We start from the raw sequence: 24,761 nt of genomic DNA, 5'->3' as shown, positions 1-24,761 counted from the left end.
GTACACCCCCACACACACACACTTCTACCCAGGTTCTGGCGCTCCTGCGGGGGAGGGGGCAAATGGCTGGGGTCCCTGGGCACGGACCCTGTCGACCTGGGCCCCATTGACCCGTGCAGTAATCTACCACTGCTTCCAAGTAGGTCGCTGTGGCTGCTCCTACCACTGGACGCTCAGAGGCTGCTCTTGAAGGGCTTGGCCTCCAGCAGCTTGAGAAATCCAAGCGAAAGGCTGCAGGCAGACCAGACCCAAGACATGCTCTTGCCCTTTACGTGAAGTAATGGGATAGACCTCTCATGAACCTCTCCAGTGCTCTGCATTCTGAATGTATGCCAAGGAATCCTGAAACCATAACCACAAAGATCCTTCTTGATCCAAATGCAATTTCAGCTGCTGCACAGAGCTGTAAATCAGACCATATACATCTGTAACTGTATGCCAAGAGTTACTCAATTTCACGAACACTTTCTCCAACTTACTGGCCTCTGAACTTGCAGCATCCTCAGAGGAAAATACTTGGGAGTCATGGCAGACAGTTCAATAAAGGTGACTGCCAGTGCACTGCAGTAGTTAATGATATATATAGGATGTCTAATTGCCTTACAAAGGCAATGGAAAATAATATAAAGTATAATGCGAAGATGTTATATTGAACAAGAGCACATATTGATTTGGGACCCACTTTTTAAATAGTCATGCACACTTACACACACACCCTCATAGTGCATACAAGCATACCTGTATGTATGTATACTCCTGATTTGTGCATATGCATTGGGGGATATACACACCTATACCAGGAACATTGAAGTACTGTGTCCACTCTTGATCACGACATCTTAAGGAAAGTACAGAAGAAACTGAAGAGGTCCAGAGAAGGAAAAGATGGTTACTTTTTTTTTTTTTAAATACTCTTCTAGCACCTTTCACCTAAGCATCTCAGAGGATCCAAAGATCTCAAATTCTTCACTAATATTTACAAATTAAGCCACCTAGCAGACAGCCCTTGTGAAGTAGGTAAGTATCATTAACCCCATTTTATTGATGGAGAAACTGAGGCACATAACAGTGAAGTGATTTCCCTAGGGTAACACAGCAGTCTGCAGCAAAGTCAGGACCTCCTCCCAGTCCATCAGCTCTATCACAAGGTCATCCTTTCTGACATCATGGCAGGTTACCATTAGCAATATGATAGGATAGAGGTATGTATGTGACAAGAGCAAATCTAGAATTGCTTCACTTGGAAAGGAGTCTTGCAGGTGAACTTGATTGCTGAATTCAGAAGTATGAAGGGGCGGTATTCCAATTGAGTGCTAAGGATTCCTATAATCAATAATAATAAGACCAGTCACTTCCTTCTTTTGCCCTCTTTCATAAATAGAAAATTTATGTAATTAATTAATTCAAAATTCAGAAAGAGTAAATGAAGTGAAATACTTCTGATTTTATACTGAGTGTAGTCAACTGTGGAAATCACTTCTTCAGGAGGCCATCAAATCAAACACCCTAGCTGGGTTTCAAAAGGTCAGGATAATTTCATGACCCTTAACATCTGTATCTATGTTTGCTAACATAATAGATCTAACTGAGTCTCATGCTTCAGGATGTAAATTGATTACCTTCAAGGGTGGGAAAGTAATTTCCACCCAGCCACATAGAACATGACATATTTGGCTAAATATATTGGGGTGGGGGGGGGACTGCGCTTTTGTTGAAGCATCAGGTATTGATTATGACCAGAGGCAGAACATTGGCTTCAGAGGACCAGTGGTCTGGTCTGGCAAATCCCAGGCTACATACTGAATAAACATAGAAACTGGCTTTGTACATTATAAGATTCCATTTACAGTAACACAATCCTATGCAGAAAGGGACAAAATACAGCCTAACATCCTAGTGACATGATTGGCACCTGAGTTTATATCAAGGTAGGGTTTAGCTTCAGCACAGGCAGTCACTGATTGTCTGCAGGGCAGATGCAGATCTCTGTGTTTCAGCTCATAAGGATGAAGAAAGGAAATAATCCCACAACCAAACTGGGAGCCTTTCTTAAAAGGTAATGTCAACAGCTGATCCAGTCTGGAAATGACAAGGTTCTTTCTGTTGAGGTGGAGGTGTATAGCAAATGCAAGGGCTTCATCACCTTTTACAAAAACCTAACACCTTTCTTTACATAACAAAATATAACATAGGAAAAGGCCTAGGACAAATCCTATTTTTAGCAATCTTCTGTACTTCTGCGCTTAAAAGTAGCCTTGCAATTGCCTCACCAACCGAGTTATTTTTTGCAGTGGTTAGATGGTAAATTAAATTCCTCCCTTCTAAATTACTCTCTTGTAAGTGACCCTGACTTCACTTCCAAGAACATTCCAGAGAGCCAAGCAGAAGCAGTCCATGAACGACAGTGAGGTTCACCACAACCCGTGTCTCGTTAGCTGCCTCTTCTAGAAGGTGATAGAGAAGTGCTCTGCTCGGCCCGTTTCCTACAAGTTAACGCGTCACGGTGTTTACCAAGTGTCACCAAATAGTTTCATTTGCATTCGGGGGGGGGGGGGGAAGGGGGAATCAGAAAACCCAGAAGATGCTTAAATGCAAAAGAGAGACAAAAAATGTACTTGGGAGAATGTGGTGATTATCTGGTCAGGAAACCCACTTGCCTGGGTGGGTGAAATTCCCATCTGTGCAGGGACCCAAGGCAAGACTTACGCAACACTCCCATTCCACTTAAACTGTGTCTTGCACTGCTCATTGCCCAGGGGTGAATGTCTCCATCCTGAAAGCGATTGATTGACTTTGTAGTAAATAATTTAATCTCAATATTTGATCTGAAAGAACAGGAATATCCTTTTTCAATGTGGGAAAAACAGTCTTCCTTAGTGGCTAAAATATTCTCCCAACCCTGCCGCAATGCTCTCCTGGATGCAGAGATACTTTTTGCATTAAACAGGAACCATGCACCAACAGAAGGAAGAGGCATTCAGAATAAGCTTTTCAGAATCACAGCCATGGTAAGGGTACAACACACTCAGCTGCTGCCTAAGAAAAACATAAGGGCCAGGACATTAGCAGTTTTACAGTGAAAGTTGCTCCCTGAGCATATGAAGATAGTCAATTAATAACTCAAATGTTTTGAGATCAAATATTTTCTCTTAAAAGGGTTTTCAGCCAGCTTCCAATTGCAGATCAATAAAAGAGGCAGAGGTAAAGGGCTCTTGAGCTTCCAAGCTAAGCTTTACAAACAGTTCCCCACCTCTCCCTGGGCTGTGCTCCCCAACTCAGACCTGTGCTACAGTTTTGCAGGAGTTCTCTCTCTCTCTCTCTCTCTCCCTCTCTTCCCCTTCTTCCTACCTTTTATTATTCCTGTTAGGTTTTATTTCCAGTTTACTACTTTTTCTGCTTTATTAAAGATCTCCTAAAACTCATACTATGTGCTAGATCCAACTCCCAGCAAAGTTATCTGGAGTCTTTCTAATGACTTCCAAAGGATCTGGATTGGGCCCCAAGTAACTTGCATAGTTTCCTCTGCTTGGTGACCAGTTGTACCGCTCTTGTTTTGGGAAGCGGACTCTGTAACCAGAGTGTATGAAAATGTTTCCTTCTTATATAATCTGATGTACGTCACTTCTCATTCCAATGCCAATATTTTAAAAGAAAAAAAAACAGACTAAATGGCTGTCAATAGGAATACTTAGCTCTAGCTTAGAGCGAAAACTCAATTAAAAAAAAGAGAACAGCATTTGGGTACCAGTACTCTAGTACTTAGAGCCTGTCACTGTAGTAACTATTGAAACACCTAGGATAGGCAGAGACTTTGATATGCACTTAAAATGTGATTCAGACTATCTTTAGACCATTGAGCTGCCCTGTAGGTTGCCCTGTGCGCTGTGATATTGCAAATTCAGTTCCACATGAAGGGTTCTCACTGAAATCAAAGAAAGCCCCATTCACAGAACCCAGAGCTGAGATCCAGACTGCAGATAAGCAACCCAAAATATGGAACCAGGAGGAAAAGTTTGCCCATAGTTTGGCTGAAGTAAAAAAATTCCTGCCCTCAGTCAGCCCAAGAGTATCTGTATTAACCTGGAGTGCTTTGAAGGCAATATAAACTGAATATAATGTAAAGCAGCTTTGCTCAGATCTTAAATATTTACATTATTGTTATACACGTCAGACTGACAGTGTCTAACATTGAAAACATTCTACCTGGCAAAGAAGCCAAATCCGAATCCAACTGCATCAACTAAAGGGGTGTTTACATATGCTTAATAACTTCCATTTATGAAATCTGTGACCAAAACCAGACAGAAAGAACACTAAAAATGTGTGCACAATACATGTCCTCTGAATATTACAGACTAAATGCTCCATAGATCAGTGAACGCGAGTGAGACTACATATGTAAATCCAGCATGCATGGGCCTATGCTACTCTTTTCACAACCCATGCCATGATTATTATAGATTGTCAGCTAAACTGGGCCATCAGAGGCTTGGCACCAATTGCTTTAAATGAGAGTCACAGATATTCATCCCAGGGCAGAGTCTGGCCCCCAATGGAATTAAAGCACCTTTTAGCTGCATATGCCAATATGTCCGTTTATTACATAGAATAGCAAAATTTCACTATCTCCTCTGACTTGCACCATCATCATGTGTACCTGAGTGCCTCTATGATACCTCCCCCTAGAAATCCCTTGATCATCTCAGATTCAAACTTCCTCATCTTTCCTCCCAAGCTCTGCCTCACCCATTTCTACCAGCATCATTGCCACTGCTCTCCCTATCTCCAAGACCTGCAATCTCCTCTCTCTCCACATCTGGGCTCCTTCCATGTCCTACTGCTTCTTCCTCTACATCCTTGCAAAAAATCCAACCTTTCTCCCACATCCTGGCCACTAAAACCCTTGTCCACATATTGGTCTCTCCTTGTCTTTCCCCCACTCTCCTTCTCCCCCCGTAAAAAAACATATACAAAATGCTGCTGTTCGAATCATCTTCCTCCGGACAGTCTGCCAATGTGACTCCTCTCTTGGAATCCTTCCACCTGCTTCATCTCAGCTTCTGCGTCAGAGTGCTCAAAGATTTCCCCTCTGTGACTCAGCACAGCCTTGCCTCTGTCTAGATCTCTGCTCTCATTTCCTTACAAGCATCCCTCTTACATGCTCTGTTTGTACCTTCACTTCTCACCTTCATGCCTCTTTCCACACTGCCCCTTACACTCAGAAGTCCTCCACTTCCTTGTGCCTCAAACAACCTCCTTCTCTTCATCCAAATTCCTCCTGGAAACACGTTCTTCTGCAAAACTTTTCACAGTCACTCAGAGCTGATAACCCGGATAGTTACTAAAAATAACTGCATCACAAAGAGACAGCTCTTAACCCATGCTTTGTCTATACCTATTATCTGTGCCTTAATTAGAATGGGAGCTCATTGGTGCTTGTCTTCCTCTGTGTTTGTACAGCAGCAGACACACTGTTGCCATTCAATAAATAGTAACATCAAGAAGAAGAAATGAATGATTTTGTCAGATCTGAACCAGATGGCAAGCTCCTGGAGGCAGGGACTGGATCTTCTTCCATATTTATTCAGCACCAAACACACTGTGCATGCTCAATAATAGTATTAATAATGCACAGGCAAAAATAATTTGCCCAGTGCCTACACAGCTTTGAAAAAGCATCCCTTCCTGTACTTTAAACACAGTTATTTTGTGCCTGAATCTATAGGGAGCCCATTTTCAAAAGAGCTCAGCACCTGACAGTTCCCAATGTGACACTTAGGGCCAGGTTTGTAAAAGAGCTCAGCTCTCAATGTGTCAGGTACTTTGGAAAATATGTCTTCTTCTGACTGTGACTGAACCGGAGCTGAGCTCTTTGGAAAACCTGGCTTGGTACGTCCTGCATCAGAGCTGTTCTGACAAAAAGATGGTTGAAAACACAGACCCATGACAAGAACCGCTGCTACTTGCAAATGTTAATACTCTAAAGATCCAGTTTATTTATATAAACTCCTACCATTTTGGAGGAGTCGCTGCAATGTACTACGTCACCTCACCGTTGTGATGAATCAGCCTCCATATAACAAAGGGTAGTTTCACTGGGCCTTAACAGTAGGGCAATAAGCAACTGCTCTGGTAGCGTACCATGGTGTAATGCTATTCATAGTAAGAATTCTTGGAAAACCCATTCAACACTCAGCACTCTATATGTACCTTGAGGTAGCATGTGATCAATGAAAGAAACATTCCAATTTAATTCTGATTGTTCTGGATGCACAAAATGCTCCAGTAGAACGTGGGTGGGGTGGGAGGTGTGTAATGTTTAGAAAGCATTCAGAAGACAGGCTGATTGGAGAGAAGGCAGAGCACTTGTTAACTGCCCAAGCATTCAGCTCAGACTGAGTCTGCTCAGGCTTCTGGAAGTTGGATATTAGGAAAAACTTTTTCACTAGGAGGGTGGTGAAACACTGGAATGCGTTGCCTAGGGAGGTGGTGGAATCTCCTTCCTTAGAAGTTTTTAAGGTCAGGCTTGACAAAGCCCTGGCTGGGATGATTTAATTGGGGATGGGCCCTGCTTTTGAGCAGGGGGTTGGACTAGATGACCTACTGAGGTCCCTTCCAACCCTGATATTCTAAGATTCTATGATTCTATAAGTAATTTGTTCACAGTGGCGTTTGCTCAGGGGCTGCAAAACAGGCATTGTCAGAGTCAAGCTCACACTAACCTTCTATCATATGTCTCACTTGTGTAGTCACTACATGCCAGTAACTTGATACTTTAGTCCTGGTCTACACACAGTTTACGTACCAGTATAACGACATTAGTTAGGGGGATGATTTTTTTTTTACTGAAATAGTTATACCAGTACAATGCCAAATGTGGACACAGTTATATCAGTATAAAAGGTTTCTCACACCGGTATAGCTTATTCCCCTTCCTGTATGGGAATACACTAAACCGATGTTTGCACTATTATCCTGGTATAGCGGTGTCCATACTAGGGTGGGAGCCATAGCACTTTAACTTGACCAGTATAATTAAAATTGTACAACTTTTGTGTTTAGACAGCCTTAGAAGAGGGGGCTGTTCCTTTGTTTTTAATCTTTTTTAATCAATGCTGTTTTACGCACTATTTTACATGTTAAATATACAGGAAAAGATGATGACAAATACTACAAGCAGAAATTGCATGTCCAAGTAAACTGAGTGTATGTAACAACATACACACTGTATAACAGCAACATCAACACACACACCCTTTGAAAACACATAGGACATGATTGAAGCACTGAAAAGATTAGAGATTGAGGCAGCTAGACCCAGATCCAGATTCTTCAGAGATCAGAGGCGTGTGGATTCAGGGACGCTGTTCAGTCTATACTAGATGGGGTAAGCTATGAAGTTCATAGTATTGCCAATTCTCATGAGTTTATCACAAGTTTCTGGAATCAAGTGGTTGCATGAGAATTTCGCTTTTATTTTGAACCCCCCCCCCCAAAAAAAAAAAAAGAGAGAGAGCACATTTCTTGCCTGCATGGCTGCAGAGGAAAGTCTGAAAACGTGACCCAAATAAGAAGAGAAAGAAAAAACCCAAATATTTGTTGTTCAAAACTCAACATTTTAAAGCCAATCTCATGGTTTTGGGAAGTCAGATTCATGATCTCTGAACACTTGGGGTTAGCAATACCGCAGTTGAGTTCCAGATCCAAAGTTCCTCAGAGTTCAAGGGCATTTGGGGTGCCTACATAGACTATTAAAATGGGAAAGGAAGAGAAGTGTAAAGACAAAGTGTAGAAAGGAAAGGAGGAGGGAGCGGGGCCAGGAGCAGCTCACTTAACAAAGAACAAATCTCACTGAATATGAAGAATCACACTGCAGTTCATAAAGCGCCCTGACTGAAACTCACAAAAGCCAGGTAATTCAAAACCCTGACAAGCCTTGCCTCTGAGGGAAGTGCCGTCAGGACAGTCCATGACAAAAGAGAACTTTGAAAAAATGTGTGAGATTAAAGCTCAGATTGCATCGAACATTCCTTGGTTCTGGTTTTGTTGTAAACTCAGTGCTAAACCCAGGAATTGCTAGGGTTTATGGGGCTTTTGAATGAGCCTGGGTCCAGGACTGAGTGAGCCTGATAAGACTGACTGTTTAATGTCAAAACCTTGTGAAATTCGCAGTTCTGACCCAAAGCCAAGTGAAATCTGATAGTTTTCACTGGGCATCGCTTTGAAGTTTGGGGTCAGTTTTAATCTCAAACTCAGGGGGGCAAATCTGATGCACATTGAACTGGGGGGAAAATGTTTGAGCAACAAACCCCTGCAAAGCAGAAAGGGCGGAGTTCAATACAGCTCAAGGTCTACGGGCAGAATTCTCCACTGCCACGTGCACACCTCCACTGCCACACAGCTCTCTGTGGCACCCTCTGCATTTGGTCCATGCTCAGAACTCACACTGACCAGCAACAGAGAATCCCCATGCAGAGAAGAGTGCAGACATGCAGAGGGGAATCATGCACCATGTATGCTGCACCATGCATGCTGCATAGGCACATTCATGTGAGTTAAGGGCACAGTTCCAACCTTACCTTGGAATCTTTCTTCATCTCTATTTAAATCAGACCCTTAATATTACCTTAAAATAATATTAAAATGTTTCTGTTTAATCCGTGGTTTATGGGTGGGTTTTCCCAAGGCTCCCAAAGAAGTCAGTAGTAAGACTCCCACTGGTGCAGCTAGGCTAGTGCTGACTGCTTTTAAGAACTCCACCCTGTATTTCCCACCAGATAGTCCTGGCCCTTAAAACATTCCTTTTGTCCTCCAGGGGTTTTCCCACCCTGCATGGAGCATTCCATTGAAGTTCTTGTAAAAGAAGACACCCCTTTTCCTGTAAACCAGGACTGCATACATGTACAATAACCAACACCTTCGCTCTTTGATGCTGTTGGATTTACTTTTTCCCCAACCGTCCTGTTTTAACACACACACACATATACCCACACACGCTTCAAGAAACCCCCCATTACATTTGCTGTAATGTAAACAACCCCAAATTATTACTTTCCCCTAAAGACCACTGCTGGCAGGATTCAGTGATAAAGCTCTGCCAAAACAGTCTTTGGCATTGAGCAACAGTTTGCAAAAATACAGAGATCCTTACCATATGGTATTAGCAACAAGCTGGTAACATTAAATTGGTTTGGAAAGCCACAAGGAAATGGTAAGTTTCTTAGGCCAGGTCTACATTACAAACTTCTTTTGCCGGCCATAGCTGTGTCAGTCAGGGCTATGATGGGGTGTGATCTCTGACCAACTATGCAGGCAAAGTCCCTAATGCAGACACAGTTAGATCAGCAAACTAGATTTTTTTCTAGTACTGCTTATTTTGCTCAGGGGGCTGGAATAAGCTATACTAGCAAAACTGCATCCACATCAGGAACACTTTGGCAGTATAATATACCAGTAAAGCAGGGATCGGCAGCCTTTGGCACACGGCCCACCAGGGTAAGCCACCGCTCCGGGCCAATGGGGGCTGCGGGAAGCGGCGGCTAGCACATCCCTCGGCCTGCGCCGCTTCCCACAGCCCCCATTGGCCTGGAGCGGCGAACCGCGGCCAGTGGGAGCTGCGATCGGCCGAACCTGCGGACACGGCAGGTAAACAAACCAGCCCAGCCCACCAGGGGGCTTCCCCTGGGGGGCCGTGGGCCAAAGGTTGCTGATCCCTGCAGTAAAGCTATACTGGCAAAGCCTTCCTAGTATAGGCCTGAATGTAGCGTAAAACTTTGCTTCATCTGTTTTTATTGTAGAGTGAGTTTAAGTTCAGACCATTCAAGTGGCTGCATTTTATTCCCTTTAATAGGAACAGGGGTAGGAGGTGGAAATTGTCCATAAAAGATACAGAAAGGGGGAATAAAAGAAAACCCTTACAATTCCAAACTTATCTCAAGAAATATTGAAAATATTAAGGTGATTTCCTGGGGAGTTTGAATTTCAAGTCCTTGTGGTTTTTAAAAGAAAACTCAGAGAGCTACGGTAAAAGTTAGAGTGCTAGTTTGGCGCACACCAGCGTATTGTACAATACGGACATGTTGCACCTTATTATATTTTGTGTTCTTAGTAAATAGCTGAGTTAATGTAATGGGGCTGAGATTTTGTTAGGACATGACCTTACATTTTCTTTTTGCCCGCAATGTCATACAATCCCAATCCCCACTTGCTGAAAGGAGCCAAACCCTGAGGAATCTACTTACTCCTTACTCAGGCAGAACTCCCACTGGGCCAAATTCTGAGGCCCTTAGCAGCTTTTATCAATGGGTGTTTTGTATCAATGGGTGTAGCTGCCACTGGAGCACGAGTCCCCGATGGGAGAGGTCCCACCCCAGAGACTCTTACAGATTTGGGACGGGGCAGCACAGTGGTTTTCATTTGATAGCTCTCTGGAAGATGTAAAATGGGTGGAAGGGCTACCCATCACCCCTGAAGAACACATGACGGGGCCTCTGTCCCAGAGAGGAAGTGGGAAGAGGAAGTCAGACCACCATCTTCCAGAAGACACCTCAGATTGGGATGGGATGGGGGAAGGGCAGCTAGGGCACCAGCTGGGGGTAGGTACCTGTGGGATGGGAGCAGGAACTGGATGCCTTACAGTGGTGCAGATAGAATCAGCCCAGGTCCACAAACTGCGCATGGACCCAAGCTGTTGTTCACAGGAGACTAGAACATGAACCCACCTTGTCTGCAAGTTCCAGGAGATGCACTGCCCAACTCATGAATTCTGTTCCCAGAGTGACATTCATATATGGCTAACCAAACACTTGTATGCTGCATAACCATGGACCGCTGCATGACCCTCCTTATTGGGGAGCAAAGGGGAAACGTCACAGTGTCCCCAAATTCTATATAGCACCTAATTCTGCAACAGAAGGAACACTGTGTAGCAAGCTTGTGGAGCCTGGCATGATGAGCCTCGTCTACAGTGCTTGTTTTGAAATGAAAATTCAAGTTCTCAGAACCGACACACCTCCAGTATGCTTAGCAGTGTACAAACCAACAGCCATTGGCTTGCATGACTGTCTGCCGTTCCCTGCTGTAAAGATTTTGTAGTCCTTATTGCACACAGAATATTACTTAGCTCTTAACTTCAAAGTCCTTTACCAACATTGTCTCATAACTCTCCTACGTTATATGTATTATTATCCCCATTTCTGAGATAGAGCAGCTGAAGCAGAAAGGAAAGCGACTTGTTTGAGGCCCCAGTGGGAGTCACTGGAGGTGTAATTTCCAGCTCAGGGAGACATACCTGTGCTAGCTCTGATCGAGCCCATGGGCGGTGAGAGTGGGTACCTGCCCCCAGGATGGTCCTGTCTGAAAAAGTAGGCAAGTATTTGGGGCTGCCAGTCCATCCCGCTACTCACACTGCTAGGACTACACAGGTAGTCAGTCAAAGTCAATCAAAGCTAACATGGGAAAATTACACCTTCTGCTCCAGTGTGGATACACCCACTGTCAGAATCAGGGTTAGAATTCAGGAGATCCTGCACAAAGACTACCAAGCAGGCCTCACCTCTCTCACACCAAAAATTCAACTTTCGCAAAAACATTGAGCCCTTACGCGTCCGGTTAGCCACGAGGCATGGAATTAAGCAACATCTAAAATAATTGCGCCAGATTGCCAACTGATGTAAATCAGAGTCTCTCTGATGCTATTGTGTCATTACAATTAGCAGCCAGTCTGAAAGAGAAAGTGTGCGTGTACATACACCAGTGTGCACACAGCAGTGAGAGAGAACAAATAATGGATAGCATCCATTGGTGATCAGCCTGTCTGGAACACATAGGAAACCAGATTTATTTAATATGGAAATCCCAAAGCTAGGAGAGATTACTAAAATTAGCTGATTAGAGAACTGGAATTGAAACTTTCTCAGCTTTCATTTGTATGGGCCAGAGTGTTAAATCTTTCACATAAAGCACTCTTCTCCCAAGTGTGGGTCAGAAGGCTGAGTTAAATGAGCATTAACAAAAAAAAAAAAACAAAAAAACCCCCCCAGAATACAAAATTTAAACAAAACTAACAATTCCCTTACACCTAAATTGCTGTTTTCAGTCTCTTTCCTGGTGATGTCATAATCTCACTTAGTTCATCAGCGGGCCACAGGCACCGCTAGTAAAAACAGGGAAATTAAGACATGGTGTTTCTAAGGTAAAATAAACAAATAACTAAAGCAGAAAACAAATATTTGAAACCAACCACCAAATAAAAACCAAATTATGCCTTCTTTACACAACATCAAGCAGCAACTTGAGAGCATGCACAATTCAATTTGCTTTTCGGCTGCACAGGTCACTTTGTAACAGAAAAACAGTCATTCCCTATCCAGCACTTGCCTAGTCTCCAGTTTTCATTGGACTTGGGAGGTAGTGGGTCAGCATGCGGAACTTGAGGACGAGAGCCAGCAGCTTCCAAGTTCTAATCCTAGATCCACCACTAATTCCCTCTCTAACCTTGGACAAATAACTTAAACTCTCTCTACCTCAGTTTCCCCATCTAGGAAAACTCAGAAGCGGCCTGCAGTAACAACAGAGTTAGAATCCTGCCTCTGACACTTTTCATACCTTTGGCCAATGTTAGCTGTGAAGCCACAAAGAATAACTAACAAGAAAGGAAAAACAACGAGGAGTCCTTGTGGCACCTTAGAGACTAACAGGTTTATTTGGGCATAAGCTTTCGTGTTCTAAAAGTGGGGTTTAGCCCAGGAAAGCTTATGCCCAAATAAACCTGTTAGTCTCTAAGGTGCCACAAGGACTCCTCATTGTTTTTGCTGATACAGACTAACACAGCTGCCACTCTGAAACAAGAAAGGGAGAGCACTGCTGCAAACACCAGATTCTGAGCTGCTGAAAAAGCGCCATTGGAAGCCTTGACTCAGAAGAACTGGCACGGATGTAAATGGGTCGATGAAAAAGAAAAATGAAGGCTGCTCTTTTGAACCCTGAGGATTAATCTGTTTGCCTTCAACATAACTAGCTCCAAGGTAGGGAACGAGCCCAGTTTCTGAAATGGTCACTTTCGTCAGACGTTCCAGCTGCGAATAACAACAACCTGCTCCGATTTGTAATACCCTTTGTAGGTGATTATGGGAAACAAAAAAGAACTAAATTCAAAGCAGGTTTTCAACTGGGGAGAATCCAAAAATGCTGACTGAGGAGGAGAACAAAGCCAGATGGCATCTGTTGGTATTGTTACGGATTATGCAGTGTAAGGCAATAGGAAACGAGCAGAGAAAAAGAACCAGTTTTGCCTCAAATTTCCACTATTGCCAGATGGACATGCTGGGGCAACTGCAAAATGATCATCGTGTGTTTCGTATTTCCTCTCAGAATGTACTTCGAGATTTGCATTAGCCCAGGCATGAATTTTTATCTAACGTTTTCCTTGGGGTTTACTAGCTGTTTAGAGCATTCAGCCTAAAAAGCACTCCCTCAAACTCTTGCCACAAAAAGAGCTGAAACTATGATACTAATTAAAACCACACTCTTTGGTATCAAGAAGACATGCTGTTATTTTCATTTGTGCTCTTGAGAAGCTGTTAATATGGGCAACGCGTCTGGAACATTTTCCTTCCAAACAGAACGTTCAATGCCCCCTCCTGCTCAAGGCGGCATGTTTTATGAACTTGTCAGCAATCTGGGTCTTTACCGGCGTGGGGCAGGAAGGCTCAGATACGATATTTACAATAAAAGATTTATTTTAAAATGAGGTGTTTGCCAGCTTAACATCATGAAAAGCACATTGAGAGAAACTGAAACATCACATTGCATGACGAGAACAAGCTAAACAAGTGTCCTGACTCACACCCAATGAGCCAAATTGAGAGACTCGTCCTGAAAAAGACTTAGGCCTAAATTTTCAAAAGTGGCATCTGATAAGCCTGTTTCTGGATATCTGGCTTAAGCCCCCTAAGGCTCATTGGTTGCTGCCTGCACCATTTGTGGTCATATGCACCAGTGTAAACACCACTGAAGCAGAATGGTGGCATTTTACAGTCACTTTACATGTATCTACCTTAGATTCTTACACAGCCCTCACAGCTGTGGTATCTCAGCACCTCACAGCCATTAACATATTTATCCCCACAACACTCCCCGTGAGCAGGGCAGTGTTGTTAGCCTCACCATGCAGAGGGGAAACGGAGGCACAGAGAGGTTTAGGGCTAGTTTTTTAAAGGTATTTAGGCACCTAAAGCAGGGCTAGCTCTACAGTTTTTGCAGCCCCAAGCAGTGAAAAAAACTACCGCTGTGGACGGCAAAAGGGAGAGACTGCCACCAATTTGCCACCACGGCCAGTGGAACAGACAAGCTGCCACCGAATTGCCGTGGCTGCGGAAACACTGCCGCCCCTTTCCAACTGCCACCCCAAGCACCTGCGTGGAATGCTGGTGCCTGGAGCCGGCCCTGGCCTACAGATACAAATAGGTGCCTAGTAGGTTCTTCAAAAGCACGTAGGTGCCTATCTCCCATTGGCCCTGGGAGTTAGGCACTTAGGAGCTTTTGAAGATCCCACGATCTTTTTCACCTATCTTTAGGCGATTAAATACCTTAAAAACTATGGCCCCATGTTACTTCTCCAAAGTCACACAAGACATCTGTGACAGAGCAGAGAACCAAATGTGCTTCTGTTAAATTCCGGGCCAGGGCCTTAACCAGTGAATGATCCTTCCTCTCATGATGAAGGGTGATGGTGAATCCAGCATCTAGGTCCGATTTTCCAGGGTGCTGAGAATTTGCAAATCCCATTGATTTAAAATGGAATCCCAGTGCTCAGCACTTCAGAGAATCAGGTCGTCAGCATCTTAGGTTGGGCACCCAAAATTAATGGGTGCTTTTGAAAATTATGTCTACACTACCCCCCGGATCGACGCTCTGGGGATTGATGCATTGGGGTCGATTTAGCAGGTCTAATGAAGACCTGTCAAATTGACCACAGATCGCTCTCCAGTTGACACCGGTACTCTACCCAGAACGAGAAGAGTAAGGTTAGTCAATAAGAGAATGTCTGCTGTCGACCCAGCATAGTGAGGACCCCGCAGTAAGTCAACCTAAGCTACATCGACTCCAGCTACGTTATTCACATAGCCGGAGTTGCGTAGCTTAGGTCAACTTACTGAGGTAGTGTAGATATCAGTATTTAAGGTAGCCTTTACTTGCATAAGTAAAGGTACAGGAGAGCACCCTATGAAAAGACTTTCCCATCCCCTCAAGCATCACTCCTGGGACCACCGTAGTACATAACATCTCACCAGAGTGGCTATGACACCTGGTTTCTATTTGGGAATGTGGCTTTCAGTGCCTTTGTTGACTCAAAGCAAAAAACTCAGCTTCCCTTTTTCACTGCCACAGGGATAGCCAGTGTTTTAATTCATGTGGTACAGAGGGTGAGTGCTTTTTATGTGCATTTGGTGGTATTTAACTTTGACAGCCTCCTGCCCAATTATTTAACTTTGGATTCACCAGCAATACAAAGAACCCATGTAAGTTACAAAAACAAGTTAATGCATTAAAAAAAATATGACTTCAGCAAAGAAGTTAAGCTACACAGGCAAATATGTGTAATTTGTTACATGCTTCTATTGTGCTGGGATCCAAAGTAATAAAATATTCCTGTAATGCTAGAACCGTGGGGCCCAGCCCTAATAAGATGTTCAGATTCCAATATTAGTTTTGCTACAGTATATTCTGACTCTTGTTATTAAAACAGGCATTACACTGCTAACCTCCCTAACATGTTCCTAACAATTTTATTTATTTTTTTTTACCACCAAGGTAAAAGAGATTTATATCATGTAATGCGAGTGCTCGATTGTTTTTGAGATGCATACATCTTTTGTCAATCTATGCAACTGTAAAATGGAAACCTGTGCATACCCAAGGCATCAGTAATAAAATCCCGGTGGTTGGCTGCTTTATTTTATTGTGGGGGAAGGGTTGGTAAAGGGATGGACTGCTTTAAAAATTCCACATTTCTCAAGTCCTGCTTTTCATTTGGGGTTGACAGGCAAAGTTCGGAACACATCATTACGACTTCGCAGTCACTGCTAAAGGTAATGCTCATGTTACAAATGAATTAATAGGAAACACTTACCTTCCCCACTAGCTTGCCTTTCCTGTTCATGCAAAGGTAAAAGTCTGTCTCTTTCCCTTTGATCCGGACTTGACTGCCAAATGTGTCTGTTTCCACTAGAAGCTGGGCTTGTAAAAGGAAGAAGAAAAAAAGGCATTTACCAGCGCAGTCAGATCAAGTCATGGCATGAATGAGGTAAGTCAAGAAGTTCTCCTGTGTCCACCTGGATCACTGAATGTAGACACAGTCCATATGGAAAAAAACCCCACACAACCGACCAACCCACACACCTTACCTCAGGCTGAATTCTGCTCTTGGTTACACAGGTATAAATCTAAAATAATGCTACTAACTTTATCTGATTACCCCAGATTTACATCAGTGTAACTGAGAATGTATACACACATGCACACTTTTACTGCCCAGATTAACAAAGCTATATTAATATTTTTGTGTGGGGAGGGGAGTCCCCCTGTAAAACGTCTTGTGAATTACGTTCTCAGGAATGGTGCCATTAACAGCAAAGTGAAAACTAAATTCTTTACCACAGGCCAATGTTTGGTGTGCCAGCCCTAACCGAAACAGACAAAAGTGCGCTTGATTCTCATGGCCCCTTCAGGCTGTGGCAATTTCACTGAAACCAACAACAGGGAGCAAATTAGTACCATTGCTTTGGTGCCTTTTTTGATGGGGACGCCGGCTATTTAAAAGTCCTGTATGTGTCCCCTGGCATACTCAGGAGCCCACCAACTACCATTGTGACAATCCCGTGGGGCAGAGCCTAGAACCCTGCCCATGGCTGGGCATTTAATGCCTTACACAACGTAACCTGGTCACCATGTTGGAGTGCAGAGTTTCCCTGGCCCTGCCTCCATGGTGGAGGATGGTTTTCTTCTCTAAGTTAATATGCCACTTGCCATGTCACAAGTTTGTTGTCAGAGATGGGCCAAAATTGGCATCCAGGTCTGCAACCCATCGCTACAACCACCCCCACAATGGGGAGGCATTTGGACCCAGAATTTCATTTTGTCTCATTACAGAGTTAGGGGCCAGCTGCAACATTCAGTTCAGGACCAAGGTTAAAGCCAAAACATCCTCCCATAAAGTTTGGGGTGTTCAGATCTGGCCTTTCGGCCCAGGCCATCTCTAGAGCTCAGAATAGAAAGCAGACATGATAGAAATAAAATCTGAGAATGTCTAAATGTCAGTGCACGGAAACCCGGGCCCTGTACTGGAAATTCATACGAATTAATTCTTACCCTAAAAATACAGCTATGGCCAAACACGGAAGAATGTTTGATCTGTGCTACAGAAAGTCACATTCTTTTTGACCTTCATATTTCAGAACTGTAAAACCCTCTAAGAGCAAATATGTTCACTGTAAGGATTTACCAAGGGGATAGAAATACGAGTTTGTTTCATTTAAGCACATTAATATTTTTCCCACTTGTAAAGTCAGAATTTGGCTTTTTCAGCAGTGTAAATATCACAAAACTTTAACCCTCAATGGAGATTTCCTTCTGCAGCTCAGACAGAGATGTGATTTTTGGTATTTTTATTCTTACAATTACCAAATGTTCAACAGATGCTTACATTTATTTAGATTCTTCATTTGTTAAAAGGGTATCCCGTGAAATTAAACCTATATCAAGGGAGAGAGAAATTATTGTTTAAGTGTCTAACAGCAGATGGATTTAACATGTATGTGTATTATATATATTTCAGTGTCTAAGAAATGTACCAACCTACTTGACCACTGGGGCTGGTGGGTCAACCTACTGCTGATTATTTGGACCCTCCCTCAGCTGAGGAGGTGGGCACCAAGACCCACTTCATTTGGGCGGGGGGGGGGGCAAAGAAACCAGAAATTGACATTGTGGGAGACAAAAAAAGAACAAACAAGGATAGGGGTGCAGGTCAAAACAAGGGATCCAGAAGGCGACACCAGGCAGGGAACCCCAGATAATGCCCACTGCTTCAAGAAGGTGTCCAATGAGTTAGTTTGGACACCCCTCAGAGGAACCCTGCCCAGAAGTGGGAACAATTAAGGGACCAGAAAATAGCATACATGGAAGCTCTGAAGGCTGAAGTCCTCCATTTATCTACAGACCAGGGAGGGCATAGGCAATAGCAATGCAAGTTACCTCCACACTGACAGCATGCCTCAGCCTTCTTCTGGAAGCACTGCCTCTATGGGCTAGAGAGTAATTCATTCTCCGTGTCCATTCAGTTCTGGGAGCCTCGGTTAAAACTACTAAGTGTGATGCTGACCATCAGGTAACAACTCTTGGTCACTTTGGTTTGAGAATTATAAAGGGCAACATAACAATGAAAAGACTTCATATTCCATTACCAGTTTCTTCAGTCACCTCTTACCCCTCTGATGGCTTTAATTTTAGAGATAAGCAACCTGCACCTTTTTAATCCAAAGGATTGTTTCACTAGGGCAGAACACAGACGTGAACGCGGCGTAGGTTAGAAATCAGAGGACACACCACGTCACCTTCAAACTACAGCATGTATGAGTAATATCCAGGCTGATTTTAATTTGAAAAATATCACCTTCAAAAGAGGCCGGTTCCCTGCTGTGAAAATTAAAACCATCTGGACAGAGTAATTTCCAATAATTAATCTAGCTCTCCTTTGACACGGCTACTAATTAAAATATGATACCCCCTCTTTTTTGCCAAATAAAGAATTTAAATAAAGTTTAAAGATCTAGTAAAATAATGTCATAATTTTAGAAATAAATTGAACTTACCTTTCCTCCTACTCTCCCTGGGCTGCAGAAGGTTATGTCTGTGCCCTCACATCATCATGCATTAGTACCCAGAACAGAAACTGAGAGCAGCAGCCTTGATGGGAAAACATCAAGAGTGACGTTTATACCAATAAAAACAGGCCCCCAACAAAACCCACAAAGGGGTTCTCAAATTCTAGAAGCAGTTATTTCAACCAAGATTTTCAAAAGTGGGTGCCCTTAGTTAGGCTCCTGAGTGTACATTTAGGACCCTAAATAAGAGGCCTGATTTTCAAAAGTGCTGAGCACTCAGCCACTCTCATTGAGCTCACTGGGAGCTAAGACATGTTCAGCACTTTCAAAAGTCAGGTCAGACTTATTTAGATGCCTATATATGGACTTAGAAGCCTTACTTGAGGCGCTCACTTTTGAAAATATTGGTCTTGTGCTCCTCGGTTGTTAAAATGTTATTAGCTGAAATTAAACTTTTATCCAGGTGAGATACAAATTATTGTTTAGGAAGCTAACTGCAGGTGGATTTACAGCTATGATTCTTTTTCATGCTTGAGTTTTTTCATTATTTGTATGACTTTTAGGGATCGTGACACACGCTGGATTGACAACCCACCAAAGCTCTGTCCTTCTTCCACAGAAATCAGTGGGAGTTTTGCCATCATGCAGACAAAGCACAGATAATTGCATAAACTTCTATATCTTGCCCGTGTGTCTCAATGATTCTCTATGGGCACCAGGCCAAATCTTGTTCTCCGTTATAATGACGTAACCTCACGGAAGTCAATGGGGCTACTCCTGATTTCCCGTGGTATAACCAAGCGCAGAATTTGGCCCTCCAAATTCTAGAAGTGGAGAGGCCAATTCAGTCTCAGTGGCCTATTCCAACCTTGATCTCTCTGCTGACACTACCAGTCACAATGATGGTTTCTGTGATATGGACACATATCCACCAGAACCAGGATTGATCTTACCAGCTCATTACACATAGGCCAGATGAACAAGGATGAGACAGTAACAATTTTCAGTCACCACAAACATTCAACAAAATGCTTGAATGCAAATTTTCTTGAGTTACCTCTTGGATAAAGTCTCTACATCTCCATGAACAGGTGGAGGTAATTTGTAGGGGAATTTTTCCTAGTTTTTCTGTGGGAATCAGTTAGAGAGGATTGTAGGTTTCTCCCCTGCTGTACTTTTCAGCTAGACGGACTTTCATGACATATTGCTTTGAACCCAATTAATCTCTAGGTGCGCTGTAGGGAGATTGCAATCTTTATATTACGAAGCACTGCACTCCGGTCTGTAGATCAGGTATTATTGTTTAAATTCTTTGACAGTTAGATATTCTGACATATTTTAAAAAAAAATTCTTTAGAGGGTAAAATCTTCTGCTACATGCTTTTCCCTTATTGGCCCATTTAACCTGAACCTTCCTGAGAACTCCCACTGGAAGAAAGTGGAATTCCTCACATGTCTAGGTGAAAAGGATTATATATATATATATATATATATGTTGAAAAGCTATCTTCCAGCTAAAAAAACATTAAGTCAGGGAGATATTTGACGGTGGTAGAAAATATACCAACTTATCTTTCAAATATTTCCCTTGAGTGGGAGGATGGGAGCCAGAATGGTAGAAAGAAGATATAGGGGGCAATGGAAAAGGCCAAGGCTTGGCTTGCCTATATCATAAAACCTTAAGTTCTGTCCAGTTTCACTGAGAGAAGGCAAACGAGATACAGATAAGTTTAGCAATATGGGGGGGAAAGATTGGATGGATCAGAGGTGAGGGGACTGGCTTCTTGCAAATATGTTTCACATCAAGATCTGATTTTAAGCACCCACAAAGGGTCTCAACCTGCTCACCGAAGTCAACAATTTTGCTATTGACTTCAATGGGAATAAGATAACCCCAAACCCAGATGTCTGAGGAGTCTCTCTCATGGATTCATAAATTCTAAGTCCGGAAGTGACCATTATGACTATCTATTCTGACCTCCTGTACATTGCAGGCCAGAGAACATCCCCAAAATAATTCCTATAGCAGATCTTTTAGAAAATCATGCAAACATCCACTTGGATTTAAAAAGTGCCAGTGATGGAGAATCCACTCTGACCCTTTGTAAATTGTTCCAATGGCTAATTACTGTCACAGTTAAAAATATATGTTTTATTTTGAGTCTAAATTTGTCTAATTTCAACTTCCAGCCACTGGATCATGTTATACTTTTCTCTTTTAGATTGAAGAGGACCATCATTAAATATTTGTTCCCCATGTAGGTACTTACAGACTGTAGTCAAGTCACCCCTTAACCTTCTCTTTGTTAAGCTAAATAGATTGAGCTCCTTCAGTCTATTGCTGCAAGGCATTTTCTACTCCTTTAATCATTCTTGCAGCTCTTCTCTGAACCTTCTTCAATTTATTAACATCCTACTTGAACTGTGGACACCAGAACTGAACACAGGATTCCAGCTGTAGTTGCATCAGTGCCAAATACAGAGGTAAAATAACCTCTCTACTCCTACTTGAGATTCTCCTGTTTCTGAAACCCAGGACTGTGTTAGCTCTTTTGGCCTCAGATCTTCTATTAGGCCCTCCCAGTAAAATGATCAGCACCTGGAGTTCAGGGGGCAAATGTGGCTCCCTGACTTATGGACTCTTTAGCTTAACCTGAGCTTCAAGGTAGCTCTGAGTAGCACCCACTGCAATGTCCTCCAAAGGACTGGCAGATTTGGCCAGAATGCAGGAATGCTGCAGCCATGCCCACTTTCCCCGGTCACAACCCCTGTATCAGGAGCCATGAGGAAGAGGAGCATGGAGCCAGCTGTGCAACCCAGAGATTCACACACACGTCTTCAGCAGGCAGGTTAAACTGGCTTTACCAGCAAAGTCCCTCACAGGGACCAGAATCTGACCCCTGATCCCACATTTTTCTGGTTAGCATCTTGAATTATTACTAATTCAGTGAACAATTTTTAGAGGAGAACACACAAAACCCTTTTCAGTTAACTAATGTAAATGATTTACAGATAAATCCAGGTTGAGGCTGTCTGACTTTGACCACAACTTCTGCAAGGGAGAGCAAGGGAGAGCAGCTTTCCAGTTCAGTTCATCTAAAGCAGAGAGCAGAGGTGGAGTGTGCTTTCCACAAACCTCATCTACCATGTTTAGCTCTCCCTTGTGACAGCTGTAGAAAATAAGATTTACTTTCTTGTAAGACCCTATCTTCTGATGAAAACCCCAGTATTGCTAAGGAAGAATTCATATGTACATCCATGCTTAGAACAGTTGAAACACAGTTTGCCCCAAGAAAAGTTGAATCCTATTACATGACCACAACATATGATAGAATGACCCTGTCTCCACGTTTATGACATAATGAAGAGGGAAGCATGCCAACATTATATAAAGTCTGTGGGGAGCACTAAAACCTGCAGGCCCTGAACAAGTGAGAGAATCTATGCTGCGCACATATTGAAATCATATTTGTACATTTGCATATTTCTCAAAAATTATCATCCCAGATGGTAAAGCCTATATGACCTGATTCTCATCTCACTTACTCCGGTACAAATCAGGAGTAACTCTGGTGAAGTCAGTGGAGCGACCCTGGTGTAAAACTGCTACAAGCGAGAGAAGTACTGGGTGCATAGCCCTTGCCTACACCCATTATATTTAGCAATCTTAAATTATAAGATCAACACAGAGTGTATGTTAAGTTAGAAAACCAGAGGCAGATCCACTGGTGCGTTCCTGCTGATTTGTGCCACTCCAGTGGTAAAAAGCATCCACAATGTGCATCTGACTCCAAGATTTGAGCTGATGTTATTTTTTATCATGACTTTACCCAATAATATACTGTCCAGTTCTGTATCTGTGTGAATGTAAAGGGAGTGGCCCTGAAATTCTGAATCAGATGTAGAATTCCTAAAAAAGAAGGGTCTCTGTTTCAATGAGATTTTCTTGTAGATGCCCAAAAGAACCCATAATCCCAATGCAAAGTAAGAGGTTTGACTTTTTCATACTTGTATTTGTGTGGGAGCTTATCAAGTCAGAGCCCAATTTTGCACACACTTTCACACACAAGTAACACATCTCATTGGCTTCAGCAGAGACCTGAGGCACCTTTCCTCTGAACAAGCCAATAAGACCTGCGCTAAGCTCATCTCAGGGAAAACCACTGACCATATTTTACAAGAACTTGTCTTCAAAGGGTCTCATCCAAGGGCAAGATGTTCTCTAAAGGAGTATGTCAAGGCATGCTATTATGTTTACCATGAGACTTTCCATTCTATTTTATTCAGGTTCTTATACCACCCTCTTCACCATAGTACCGGAGTGCTTTCCAGTAGAGTAGTAAGTGTTATGACGAACATCGGTCACACCAATGTTTTTCAGTCCCAAACATGTTCTCTCCTACTTGGGCTCAAACATAAACGGATACAAGCATAAGAATGCAAAATGTCAGCACCAAGAGTTCATCAGAACATACACAAGGGATGAACCTGACTTGTCACTCTACTGGATGTCAATGGTGTTAGACCAGGAATAAATCTGGCTGAGTGTTCCCCAAGAGAGCTGTCATCTCAGCCCAGCATGAGGACACGAAGAAGAGCTACAAAATTATGGAACAAAGATGTACTTTTTCAGAACCACCTCACTCCATCTTCCAAAATATGGAATAGATCTTCAAACGGATGATCTATCCCCCCACCAATCCATTAAGCGATCACTATTCCCCAGTGCTTCTGAAGAACTTAAACATGATGGGCTAAAACTTGAAGCATTTAATCAGGCCCTACTTGGGCAAAATTCTCATTAATTTAACCAAAGCAAGGATAGAATAATAACTAAGTAAGGCCCTTCGGATTTGGTCCAATTTTAAAAGTGATTTTTTTAGGATAGTGCTCAAACTATAAGCCACATGCTACAGGCCTGACTGTCCACTGCCTTGAGCCCCCAGGCCCATTAACTGATGTGCAAAGTGAATGCAAAATGCTGCCATTTTGAGTGGATTGCCTTTTGCACCCATTTTGCACAGGTGTACATGCATCATAATGGTGCCAGTAAGTAGAGAATCAGCCCTGCAACTCGTGCAGATGTTTTGTACCTAATTCACCATCAGCTAAAGTAAAAATATACCAGACAGGTGTCAAAAGTCTGCTAAACAAGATCCAGTAGAATGGCAGTGAGGCAATAGGCCACAAGCTGTAAAAATCTGTCGGCGTGGCAAGTAGGGACAAGCAATCTCTGGACTGTGCTTTAGCACCTCCAACTGTCCTGTGACTAAGAAGCAGGCCTGGACAGTGAAACGTAAAATTTAGAAACTGAAATTCCTCCATCACAACAGGGTGTCGTGCTGTCTCCACACACTGCTCAAGTGGACAGTATTTCTACAGAGGCAGGAAAACTGATTGAAAAGCAGCCAGCTTCAGAGTCTGGAAGTAGTGATGGATGAGCCTCAAAAGGTTCAGAAGTTCTATTATGCTTGAATAAGCACCTAAAACTAATGTCCTGGCTCACACACACTCCCATTGACTCAGTAAAGACCAGTAAATAAGGACCTTAAAATTTGGGCCCAAATGCTTAGTAGAACCGTACGCAAGCTATTTGAACCTTTTGGGTTTGGAAATCTCATCAGTACTTCCTTCTCCCCATGAGGGTAGAAAAATACCATGAGAGCAACTTTGTTCTTGGTATTTTGACTCTCTTGTTTCCAGTCCCAGCTGAGACCAAGAAGTGCTGATGTATACAATAAACAAACACCAGAGAACAACAATGATGTAAACTTCACGCATCTTCTTCCTCAAAGTGATTTTAGTTCTGCCCAATGGTTCATGTCAGATCAGATTTTCTCTGACCCACGTTGCCTGTCTATCTTTGGAAGTTTGGTG

The 24,761-nt window shown here is 42.9% G+C and overlaps 1 protein-coding gene across 1 annotated transcript in view; it reads right to left on the bottom strand.

Annotated features, from left to right (window-relative positions):
* Window positions 1-24,761, bottom strand: part of FGF18 (fibroblast growth factor 18) — a 111,419-nt gene that overhangs the window by 17,116 nt on the left and 69,542 nt on the right. Inside the window, exon 4 of the mRNA XM_073358177.2 lies at window positions 16,133-16,239. Coding sequence (XP_073214278.1) covers window positions 16,133-16,239 — 107 coding nt within the window. The remainder of the gene's footprint in view (window positions 1-16,132; window positions 16,240-24,761) is intronic.

This window comes from Lepidochelys kempii, chromosome 8 (assembly GCF_965140285.1).
Source record: "Lepidochelys kempii isolate rLepKem1 chromosome 8, rLepKem1.hap1, whole genome shotgun sequence".
NCBI classification, from domain to species: Eukaryota; Metazoa; Chordata; order Testudines; family Cheloniidae; genus Lepidochelys; species Lepidochelys kempii.
Note: the sequence above shows the minus strand (reverse complement) of the source record. Positions and strands in the feature narration are given on the sequence as shown.